This window comes from Ostrea edulis, chromosome 7 (genome assembly GCF_947568905.1).
Source record: "Ostrea edulis chromosome 7, xbOstEdul1.1, whole genome shotgun sequence".
In the NCBI taxonomy this organism is placed as follows: domain Eukaryota; kingdom Metazoa; phylum Mollusca; class Bivalvia; order Ostreida; family Ostreidae; genus Ostrea; species Ostrea edulis.
In genome coordinates, this window is record NC_079170.1 from 15813873 (window position 1) to 15827155 (window position 13283).

The following is a 13283-nucleotide window of genomic DNA, read 5'->3' on the forward strand; positions in this document are numbered from 1 at the left end:
TCAATATATATCATTCATTGAATTATTCATAACATTGTCCGGTCGTTTTTCAAGTTCATAATATCTTTTGCTTTCATCACCTCCTCTTCGTGCTGCATTGTCGTTAAGATAACTCCCCGCTGATGATCGGCTACTTCCCCTTGAAGTTTTGTTGGTGATAGAATTATCTGAGGCACTACTCGTTCTTGAACTTGGTTTCTGAATGAAGCTTGTTGAATGAAAGTTGTACACTTTATCACTGAGTTCATGATATACGTTCGAGCTCCTCGATCGGACACTTGTCGGGCTCTTGTCGTAAAGTGATGGTACTTGTGTTGCTTTTACAGCCATCTGTTAACGAAAAATGTACGCGTCTACATATATCAGTAATTTAATATCTTACAATACTTCAGAGAGAGTTGTATATTACCTGAAATGATGCAAACATACTCTTTCTCAATAAAGATCTATAATCTTTCAGTCTGTTTTAACTTCATTACCACGTGTTTCATGAGAGGTCTTAAAGTTCATGATTTTCAAACAAACTGTTAAGTCTATGCTAGCTAAGATAAGAAATTATAGTTCTTTTTACCTTGACAGTGTCTTCGACATCACTATACACATGAAAATTATCCAAAATGATTGCTTGATTTGGGTTACTAAACATAGGTGGTGTTTGTGTGTTGCCTCTGCTAAAATATAAAAGATATTTTCCTTTTACACAGTTCGCAATATTCTGAAGGTACATCCACCGAAATAATTGATTAAAAAAAGAGCACAGAAAAAGGAATTGATTCTTTGTTTTCAAGTGACATAATGAGATAAACGGAGAAAGGAAGATATAATGACATCCTTCTCAGATACTGACTGTGATCTGTGCTTGTACCATCGTATGGTCAAAGTAAGTAAGATACCAACGACACAACCTGCTATTCCGCAGCTGAAGGCCAGAATCCAATCTAGACATAAGTTTGAAATGAAAATTTTAATAACCATACATACATTTATTTGCATTCATATTAATATTTACTCCTTTTTGTTTACATCATATCCATTTCAGGTTGATAAGAAGAAAAAAAATCCACGTATTTGAACAAAATGCATTCAAAATGTGAATGTTTACTACTAAATAATTATAAACGATAAAGCCTTATTTGACAACAGTTTGGCTGTTAAGGACTATTTTTTGTTGTGGAGAAATTTTGTAAAGATAACACTAAAAACTTTGATATCTTTTAATTATCAAACAGTGCGCTTTGGCAATTTGTTAATGAAAAGAACAATATATATATATATATATATATATATATATATATATATATATATATATATATATATATATATCAAAGATATATCAAAGAGCACCAAGGTAAATTTTACAAATCGTGAGATCGTAATCTAACTAACTTTTAATTATGCAATATTTGCATAAAGTAGAATTTGTATAATGAAATACTCGTCCTCTCTTTACATATAAAGGATTACCTGGATGGTTTGTTAAATCACTAATGCTTGAAACGCCAATTACAGTGATATTTTCTGCAAAATGATACATAAGCAAAATGATACATCAACAATTTTTAGATCAAAGGTGAAGATAACGAACAGTGATCAATCTCATAACTCCTATAACCAATACAAAATAGATATTTGGGCAAACACGGACCCCTGGACACACCAGAGTTCGGATCAGGTGCCTAGGAGGAGTAAGCATCCCCTGTCGACCAGTCACACCCGCCATGAGCCCTATATCCTGATCAGGTAAACGGAGTTATCCGTAGTCGAAATCAGGATGTTAGGAGGGGCCTAACAATCGATATAAAACACGTCAGACAACATTTGATCCAATGATAGGTTGTATTGATGGACTAGATCGTTATAACGACCATAGAATTTGCAAAATGCTGACTTCAATCGATGCTGTTGAAACTGGATCGCACGCACACGTACGAATGCATACACATTACACACATTCTTTTTTTTTTAATCTGAGTACAATTTCAAACTCTGAACACTTTCTTGATTTTTTTCAGCCGTGTTTCTGGTCTTCGTCAGGCGTGAACCACAATTTGGATGGCTATGAACACCAAGAATTTTGATGGTTTTCTACGTCCCTCAACCTTCATAAATCGAGAGGCTGTGTATTCGAGCCATGTTCGCGCCATGATACAACAATTTAATATACTCCTTACTATATTCCTTACTATACCTAGGATATCGGTAAGATTGCTTCTTCGCCAAGCGCTTAACACTTAGTGAGAATCATGGGCCTTTCGGATATGACATTAAAAACGGAGGTCCCATGTCACGGCAGGCGTTGGCAAGTTAAAGCACACTTACTGCCACGGCCCTGAGCGCTAACCATAAGTCTAAATCTGTTGTATATAATCTACAGCTGAATGTGTGTATCAGTATATCAGGAAAACATTCTCGACGAGACGTAAAACAAACAATAAATTAATTAATTCATACAACGACACATAAAAAAGATTGTCTTTGAAAAACTTACCATTTTGATCTCTTAAATCACAGGTTATAGAGATCCAGGTCATTATGCACTTTGATATATTACAGTGTTTTGCGTTGAAAATGGAGGTGTTACTTCGTTGGTTCAACAGAAGCTCTAGGGTGTAGCTGACACAATGTGCCTCATCGTGTAAAGAATTGTTACTTTCAAATTGGCCGCTGCAGTTTATTGTACAGACCCTGGCTATAGAAATAAAGAAATACAGTGTTTAACGAATTTCCGAAGCTTAAGTTAAAATAATAATTACTGGTGAATGCAATATCTAAAATGATTTAGTTTGAACCATTTTCTTGAAGTTTGTCGTAAGGGCAGCGTTGTTGTGATAATTCGTCGTGAATGTTGATTGCATCCTCAAAGCACCAGTTGCTTTTAAACCTGGGAAGTGGAATTCAGAAATCATCGTTAGGGTAACTGGGAATCAAATTTAAAGGAAATCCATGGGTGCATATTTAAGTATGTCAATGAATTTTAGAAAGTATGGAACTCACGACGGCAAGAGAGTTGATGACATAGAGAATATACCGCCTCCCGCTATCTTGACCCAAACCAATAAATCTGAAATAAATGTTGTCAAGAAATACTTACATATTATGAATTTATAAATGACAAGCTTGCCATATATATAAAAAAATTGTAGGATGACAACAATATGATTTGTATAAGATCTGCATGTTTTCAAAAGAAAACGACCCTGGATGTTGAGGAATGCAATAAAATGTTGTGCAGAAATTTCTATTTTTATATTCAAGCAACAATATAGTGTCGATACATGTATATTTATTAAAATCTCTACGTTCAGAATAAAGATGACTGCAAAACAAAGCATATATACTAAAGTATTAATAATATAAGCTTGGAAAAAATGAAACGCCTCATGATATATTACTCAGTTCTTTTGATTTCGTACTTTACCATGAATGGTAAATTCTAATAGAATTATGGATAAATTTAATCAGTGCATTCCAAAAAACTGATACATTTTTCATTATTAAATTGACTAGGAAAAATATATTTCCTGATCTTCAGGTAATTGATTAAATGACACCAATAGTGAAAAAATTGGGGTTTTGTGGGGGGAAGGTGTGTGTGTGTGTGTGTGTGTGTGTGTTTGTGTGTGTGTGTGTGTGTGTTATCGATACAGTATGTATGAAATGTGAAGATAACGAACAGTCCCTTATGTAGTATACATATATCCCTGTGAGTTCGAAGCAAAAGACACCACTGAGTCGTCCACTTCTGCTTCATACTTAGATATTTTATTGAAAGTAGACATTAATGGCAAACTGACTGCTCAACTGTATATGACAAACGGGATGATTTCAGCTTCTCCATCGTCAACTTCCCATATTTATGTAGCAATATTCCATTATCACCTGCATATGGTCTTTATATCTCTCAATTGATTTGATAGGCAAGAGCTTGTTCTGTATTTGGTCAGTTTTTAAATCAAGGCCAGTTACTGACAAACAACTTGATGGTACAGGGGTTTCAACAGTCTCGATTGAAGTAGCATTTTGCAAATTCCATGGTCGTTATAACGAACCAGTTCGTCAATACAACCTATTATTGGGTCAAATGCTCTCTGACGTGTTTCATACAAATTGTTAGGTCGTTCTTGGCACACTGATTTTGACTACGGATAACTCCGTCTACCTGATAAGGATATAGGGCTCACGTCAGATGAGACCTGTCGACAGGGATGCCTGCTCCTCCTAGGCACCTGATACCACTTCTGGTTTGTCCAGGGGTCCGTGTTTGCCAAACTCTGTATTCTGTATTGTTTATAGGAGTTATGAGATTGATCACTCTCCCTACCAAACCCTAGCTTGTTTCTGCTATAATGATATATTTTACATTAAAATTGATGACGAATTTACTGAATGCCAACACTGGATTTTCACTCAAATCTTTCGTCTTGCATAAATAGACACGAAGTTCGGTGTTTATATGACCGTATCTTTTTGTTTTTGATGTATATACTATGTACATTTATAATAAATATATCAATTTTTGCCGTGCATTTTTCAGGCAAATCTTTATGATATTTCATTAAACTTCACCTAAATGGATTTCCCGCTATTTTCTGCAGCCATGAAATTTGCTCTTGATGTACAAAAAATAGTGTGCCCGTTTTATTTCATAGAATTAACACTATCGACAAACAAATAAATAAACATAACACATTCAACATGGATTGAATATTCCTTTGCGCGTGGAACAAAAATGAAAAATTTGTCAATGCCCTCGAGAAATTGATTCATTTATGACTTTGCAATCAATATGATTGTGTCCATATTTATACGCTTAGTTATGCTTAGTTGTATAAGATATGTCATCATTTTATTTTATAATCCTCCCTTAAAATCTAACCACCCACTGTCGGTTATGTTTGATTACAATTATGATGCTCTCACTGTGCGAGAAATACAAACCTAGAATTGTTAGAAGCTACTGCGTGAACAGAAAGATTCATTTTCAACTTTTTAATTTTTACACTTTATTTCTAATTAGTGACAATTGTACTTACATAAACATCGCCTTAGATATGTCATTGTCTCTTTCCAAATATCGCCTCAATTGCTTAATTTTTACGATGGAAATTTCTAATAGTAAGGAAAAGGTATTAACACAGCTTTTTACACATCAAAAGCCATGGAAAACACTGAACAAGTTCTTCCTGGTCAAACAAGATATATGCGAGTTTGTGGAATTACCCATCCATGGAGTTAATACTGCGGAAGCAATTAAAAGTTAAATGTTTCTTTCCAGAGGTTAATGTTACATTATTTTTCTATTTCTATAGGAACCATATCTCCATCTACATCAGAAGCATTTGCAAAAGTCAGGAATCCTGCTATTTCTGTTAGATCAAGGGAAGGGATTATTCTCACTGCTGATAGATCACACAAAAGAGAATTTTCTTGTTCTATTTCATTTTTCACGGAATGGATGATAAAGTGAAGATAATGAACGGTGACCAATCTTATAAATACCATACGATTACAAAATTGAGAGTAGGTCAAATCCTTGGGTATACTAGGTGTGGGATCTGATGTCTAGGAGGAGTAAGCATCCCCTGTTGACTTGTGACACCCACCGTGAGCCCTATATTTGGATCAGGTCAATGGAGTAATCCGAAGTCAAAATCAGTATGTAAATGATGACCTAGCAATTAGTATGAAATACGTCAGACAGCGTTCTGCCGTATAATAGGTCGTACTTGCAAATTAGAACATCATAATGACATAGCATTTGCAAAGTGCTGACTTTAAACGAGACAGTTGAAATACCTGAAACATCAACATTACTTGTCATTAATCTCTCTCGAGTTAAAAATCGATCATACGCAGAAGATTTTTCCGCATATCAATCAGTTGAGAGATGTAAAAACCATCTTCAGGTGATGAGGGAATATTACTACATGACTATGGGAAGGTGATGCTGGAATAGGTGATGTCATCCCGTTTGTCGTGAATTGATCAGATATGGAAGACTCTATTTTCTGATATTATCACCTACTTTCGGAAGGTCGGTGGTCTCTTCCCAGGTGCATTGTATCCGGGTTCTCTCTTCCACCAACAAAAACTGGGCGCCACCATATAACTGAAAAATTGTTGAATAGGGCGGAAAACATCAAATCAAATCAAATCAAATCATATTATCACCGGTGTTAGAACGACTTTACTCAATCTGAGAGAGTCATAGAGCTTTTTTGTCTTTCACTGCTGCAACGTCTTTGATTGTTTATGTGATGACTATTTTGAATGACTTTTAGTGTCGGTCAAACAGTAATTAATGATCTTAGACGGATAGTCTAAAATTGTCAGTTAGATTTTAATGAAAGTGGTGAAAGTGCTGTTAGCAGTTCTCAAAAATGTGTAAAAGGGTATTTTCTAAAAGACTTCCGGATTCTTGACAATTAAATATAACATTTCTATTTCCCAATCCTAAACAATTTTTCATTCACTTAAGAAATGAAAGTTATAATTCTATATCTGATGCATGTATCAAATGAAAAACTGGACGGAAAACTTCTGAAAGGAAATTTTCCGTTTCACAATTTGTCAGCCGTATTGAATTTCTCGGTGCTTTTACCAACGCATGTATTGTACATGGTGTAGAAGATGTACACCAAAATGTGTACACCTTTGCATTTGATTACGAAAAGGTGTACACTTTGTGGTCGGTGTAGACAAATCAAGCACACCCTTAGTAAAGGAGACTGTAAAACAACGAATTGCAATATATCAAATACATACCATACAGAATTCCGAAAATTCAAAAGGTTAAAATCTCGCTAAATTATAAAACTATGATATTTGACATATATTGCGCTATCTTTCTTTGACAGACTAACTGCATACGTTAAGAATATAGACAATGTAACGCTATAATGTAAAGTTCATATCTTAATGTCAATGATATTGACATGAGATGCATTGAAGGATATATTGCACTGGTCAATGAGAAACTACACACGAGTTATTGAAACTCGTAATTGTAGAATCCATGTCTATCGCAACGGGGACTCTAATCCACGAGCTTAACTTCTCCAAGCGTGGGATGTAACTCTGATTTCAATAAATGCTCCATGGACCTCATCACCAATAAATAACATTTAGCCATGGGTGTATGTGTTCTTTTGTCCGCTCATTTGATTAGCTGATTATTAAGATTTTTACGCCCTCTCAAAAATGGAAAGGTCAAGCTAACAAACTGTTATCGATGAAAGGTGAAAATAACGAAAAGTAATCAATATCATAACTCCTATAAGGAAATCAAAATAAAGAGTAGGGCAAACACGGACCTTTGGAACCAGGTGCCTAGGAGGAGTAAATATCTTCTGTCGACTGGTCACACTCGTTGTGAGCCCTATATCTCGATCAGACAAACGGGGTAATTTGTAGTCAGAATCAGTGTGTCACGATTGGTTTACCAATCGCAGAATTTGATGCAATGACAGTTTGTATAAACTATTGGCAAACTAGTTTGTTATAACGACCATAGAGTTGGAAAGATTGTGACAGTAAACGAGGCTGTTGAAACCCCTGTAGCATTTTTTGGAATGGCCGGATGTTTTTCACATGCTTCAATCATATACACTCTGGTCAATCTATTAGTGATGGGCCTTTATCGTGCTAAAATCCTCTATGACATGGGATCTCAGTTTTAAATATTCGAAATACCCATGACCTATACTTTTAATGCCAAACACTAGGAATAGTTACTACCCATATTTAACCATATGCATTCTCAATTTCTCATCAAACATCCTCACTACTGAAGAACACAATACATTGGTCTACATTTGCAAATCTAGATCTTATGCTAAAAAGGGCTTCATACGGACGTCAAATCACAAAATCAAACAAACAATGCAGGATTTATGACATTTTACTGCACATATCTAAAGCTACGTATAAATCATAATGTTTGAACCTTCAGCTACAACCATTATCGTTTTGTATTAATAAATATTCTTTTCCCAATGCATAGTATTTATCACTTCCTGCACTACCTGTTGGCGAAGTTTTCGTCCGGTCCTTTGACTTTATAGAAGAACTCTCTGCATGAAATAAAAATGAATCTAAAGAAGGATTTCCTGAATGGATGATAACGAATTTCCCAAATGAGCTGCCACTTTGAAGTTCGCTCTCCTTTCTCTCGAGTTTACAGCTGTATGCTAGGACATCGCTGGACAAAAACACACTTACATCCATGCCCATACTCTTCCTCTCTTCCAATCCACCTAGGTGGTGGTAAATGTTTTCTCATGATCTAGAACTCGATGAACTATCATCTTTGTAAGAAGGAACTTGAATAGCTTTATTCATCACCTAGTGAGAGAAGAAAAATCACAAAATTCAAATCAATGAAATATTTTTCTCGTTTGGATTACGACCAATTAATGAAAATGAACAGTGATTAATCTCATAAATATCATGGCAATCTAACATCAAGGACATGCCCAATGCACATTTCCTATACATGATACAGGTGAGATCGAGTGACTAGGAGGAATAAGCACCCCGTTTTGACCGGTCACACCCGTCGTGAGTCCTGTATCTTGATTATGTAAATGGAGTCAGCCGTATTCAAATCGACACAGAAAGAATGTAGACTACATTTGACTTTATGACATGGAGTATTATTATACCACAGTATGAGAATTCCACGCAACGCGTAATGTGATTAGTCTAGACGGTCACGTGCCAGGGATGACAACACTTCATATCTCCCTCTCAAACATCATATCTCCCTATCATATTTAGCCCTTGGGCAGACTCGTGCAATTTCCATAAATTTAACGTCAAGGTAGACGAAGTCTATTGTGACGTCACAATAAGTCATTCTACTTTCACAGTTCGTAAGGCAGAAAATATGTGGGTCTCTAATACACAGTTGAATCGTATGGTTTTGGTTGATACAAAAACAAGCAAGTAAATTAGCATTTAAGGAGAATGGAAATACAAAAACTGGTTATCATATCACTGTATTTCGTATGATTTTTCTTGGGTGAATAAATCTTCATATCTCCCTCACTATCATGCAATAAATGTATAATAGCAAATAAGATGGTTTTAACAACCGTAGCCTTTACAAAGTGTTGCCTGTAAACAAGATAGACAAGACTTGTCCATGTCTTCGCTTTTAAAGATCACCATAAAAACATTTCTTTTAAAATCTATGACTCGGAATAATGTACTCTAAAATTATCTTCGATACCAGCATATTCTGCCTCTAATGGATTGATGATGACTCTGCCCTCAGGTAAACCACTTCTCTCTTGGTGACTAGGCTGATAGGATACTGGTGACGGGAATCGATTGCTAAACAAATAAAATCATTGATACTATTTGATAATTTTAAATGTAATCACTGAGTCAAAACATCATGTTTCTAGATAGCGCAGATTTCATGGAAGTTTTCTAAATCTAAATTTTTCCTAATTTATTGAAACGCTGAACAGTTGTGTTGTATGTACATAAAAATGAAGCCACGGACTATGGAAATTAAACTAAAATGGGAAAATGGAGGTTGTGAAACAACAAAAATGAAATAATTCCACAAGATACATATAACTTTTTTATATGACGATCAGTTTTCTGTGTATATGGGAAGAGAAATGATATATGTACTAAACTAGTAGGAAACAGTTTAATTGGTGAAGCAAAATATAAGAGAATCATGAATCTCTTGTAAAATATCAGAGAATCATGAATCTCTTGTAACAAGTGCATATATATTTTCAAATGAGGGAATGCCTTAGAGGACAGGACATACTCTTTGTGCCGATTCAGGAGGTTGTAAATCACACGTAGGATTCCAATTCCAAAGAGACACCCGACAACGAAGCAGGTCACAATTAGGACAGCAATTATACCTGGACCTTGGATTAAATAAAAGGAAAGTTCTTACAAACGCTAAATGGTTATCAAATATATCAGAATGATTTTGATATGAAATTGGAATGTAATAACTTACCAAGACATTCATTTTCATTCTCGTTGTTGTGTTCGAATATATCGAGACGGTCTGTATTCTTGCCCTGCGTCCAACATTCAATGATTATGTTTTCGATTATGCACTTTTCAATACCACATAGACTGTCTGTCATCTGCGTTGATTTCGTTTCATTATAGTGAAAATTGATTTTGTATTCAACACAATGAGATTGCTCAAATAGATCATCATTGAATACATATATTGCTTTGCATGACACCGAACATGTATTGTTACCTGAAAAAAAAATATATCGTGTTGATGTCATTGTTTTCTTTCATCAAAAAGTGGCAAATAATGAAAGAAATCGTTATGAAATGATCCTACCTTTGTGTCTATTTGATATATCCGGTAGAGGACAGTTTTGGTCGGGCATCGTTGCATGCACTTGTAAAGCTTGTTCCAAACATATTTTTCTGAAGTTTTACAAAACATATTGGTACCGTATAAGTTTTACATTGAAAAGAAACGTATGAGGTGAAAACAAATGTGTATGTATCTAATATGATCGTATTAAACAAGAATTAGAATCTTATATATCGTTTAAACACACCTTTCATTTTGGGGAAAGCACAGGACTTTCTTAGGAATATCCATCGTGAAGCACAGAATAACACCTGCGTTGTATTGAAATAATGTTTGGATGAAATAAAGATGAAATGAATTCTGATAAAAAATAAAGATGTAAAAGATTGAATCATAATCAATAGATCCCATAACGGATTTATGCTACAGAAAATAGTTTTTTGTTTGTAAATCAGGATTTAGGTTATGAAAGGCCTGGTTTAAAACCAGAATTTCACAAATATAACAGGTCATTAAGTCGAATGCTCTCTGACGTGTTTCATACCAATTGTTAGACGGATCTTTACATACAGAGTTTTACTACGAATTACTCAGTTTATCTGATAAGATATAGGGCATATAACATTTATGACCGTTGAACAGACAATATTTACTCCCCCTAGACATCTGCTCCCAATTCTGGTGTTTCCAGGGGCCCGTGTTTACCAACTCATAATTTTATATCATTTATTGGATTCAATATAACAAACAGTGAGGAATCACACAATTCTATATTACACTGCATCATATCACTTTGTGAATCATCTCAGATCACTAAATAAAGTTAGTAGTGTTATCCACTGAAACGCAGAATTCATGGCTCTGAGGGACATCTTCAGATTGATTCATTCATGACTTTGCAATCAATATGATTGTGTCCATATTTATACACTTAGCTATACTTAGTTGTATAAGGTATCTCATCATGTTATTTCATAATCCTCCCTTAAAAGCCAACCACCCACTGTCGGTTGTGCTTGATCAGAATTATAATGCTCTCACTGTGCGAGCAATACAAATCTATAATCGTTAGAAGCTATTGCGTGAATAGAAAGATTCATTTTCAACTTTTAAACTTCCACACGTTATTTCTAATTAGTGACAATTGTACTTACATAAACATCGCCTTAGATCTGTCATTGTCTCTTTCCAAATATCGCCGCGATTGCTTAATTTTTACGATGGGAATTTCTAATAGTAAGGAAAAGGTATCAGCACAGCTTTTTCCACATCAAAAGCCATGGAAAACACTGAAAAAGTTCTTCCTGGTCAAACAAGAAATACGCGAGTTTGTGGAATTACCCATGCATGGAGTTAATACTGCGGAAGCAATTAAGAGCAGTTTTCTGTAAGGACCAAAATATTGCGGCACGCACTGAAAAATTTTCCACTATAAATGTCGTCATTCAATTGAAATACATAAACTCTTTAAAAAATATTTGTACACCTATTCTGAAAAGTGACTCGTTTCCATAGCAACAGGCTATTTAAATAGAAAAAACAGGAAAAATGGAGTTTTGGGAATTTTTCACTTCAATTTATTATATCGCGAATAATTGACAAGGAATTTTATGCTACATCCTGAGACAAAGTAGTAACAATCTTGATCAGTATGTAAATTTATCTGGAAATTGTATCATTATTGTACCACAGCTCATAATTCAGACTCAAATGACCAGTTTTACTGTGTACTTTGACCAACTCCTGAGCAAAAAGCCAGCCATATGGAAGATAATAAAATATAAATTTAAAAAGAAGGTAAATCAGTTATATAATGCAGATAAAAAAAATCAATGGGCAAATTACATTTTATAATAGAAATTTGGCATGGAAAATATGAATTTGTTGAATTTGCACATTGAGTTATCTCCCTTTGCGGAATTTCTAATGTAGGAGATAATAAGTAGTGTTATTGTTAACAGGAGGGAAAGGAAAGAAATGCAGAAAACATGTGTTTTTAGGGTATTTTAAACATCTTTGACCATTACTATATATGTACTGGATGTATTCAAGTGTGAAGGAGTTGATAAATACACACTGCATGTAGTGAAGAGGGTTTCCTGAAAAATTAACTTCATTGAATATGAATTCAAAGCTCAGCTTGTGTCTACATGTGTACATATATGCACCCGATTTACGCTGTTATATGGTTCGTTCTGTATTTTCCCATTTATTGACGGACGCTTGCAACCGACATGTTTAATCAACAAACACTGCTACTACGAAAAAAGTGTATTCATGCCAGTTGGAGAACACAGGTTTACGTAAGTACTGCTTGTAGATACATTGATAATGTAACATTACCTCACAATGACACGATCTGTTTCTCAGTAAATTAGTGATCAAGTAAATGCATGCAAAATTCATGTTATTTCACTGGACCAGGGTGAAAATATAATAAATATTTTCTAATGGAGATAATGCTTTTGAGACAGAAGGAGGGAGGGGGGTAAAAGACGGGCGAGGGGGTTGTATTGTAATCTTAAAATAAGTAATATACCTGACTGGTTTATTTAACATTAACAATGTTAATTTCACCTACTTTTCAATATTTAAGGTTAAGATAAATGTTATATTTATTCTAATAGTGTTCAAAACATTTGTTCATCACGTACGTTAAAAACAGATTGTTCTATTCATGTGAATTATGAAAATGAAACTTTCAGTTTCTCTCCCCCCCCCCTCTCTCGTGATATAATAACAGTGATGATAATGCTTTTAAAAAAGAAACAATGTCTGTAAATTATTTCAATGACCACATGCCTTATATAGTTTGTGATGAATTTCATTAAATTTTGACAAATTGTGCGTTTTTCTTCTTCTAGGATTTGTGTTGGAAAATGGAGATTCTAGAGAATTTATCGAATTCAAGTGACAACAATAATAAGGTACATGTACATGTATATGCTATTGTATTACTTGAAATGTG

General features: G+C 34.6%; 2 protein-coding genes across 2 annotated transcripts; both read right to left on the reverse strand.

The window, feature by feature from the left end:
- On the reverse strand, window positions 1-2843 carry LOC130048603 (uncharacterized). The gene is made up of 6 exons (XM_056145576.1): window positions 2790-2843; window positions 2489-2689; window positions 1465-1518; window positions 848-938; window positions 572-671; window positions 1-330 (listed from the first exon to the last, which is right to left on the reverse strand). The coding sequence occupies exons 2-6, from the start codon at window positions 2529-2531 to the stop codon at window positions 1-3; spliced, it is 618 nt and encodes a 205-aa protein (XP_056001551.1). The 5' UTR covers window positions 2532-2689; window positions 2790-2843.
- A 5041-nt stretch (window positions 2844-7884) lies between these two features.
- LOC130047853 (uncharacterized) lies at window positions 7885-11512 on the reverse strand. Its single transcript, XM_056143493.1, has 7 exons — window positions 11470-11512; window positions 10563-10626; window positions 10337-10425; window positions 9992-10246; window positions 9791-9896; window positions 9233-9336; window positions 7885-8343 (listed from the first exon to the last, which is right to left on the reverse strand). Exons 1-7 carry the CDS (start codon window positions 11492-11494, stop codon window positions 8333-8335), a joined length of 654 nt encoding a protein of 217 aa, XP_055999468.1. The 5' UTR covers window positions 11495-11512; the 3' UTR covers window positions 7885-8332.
- Window positions 11513-13283: the final 1771 nt, after the last annotated feature.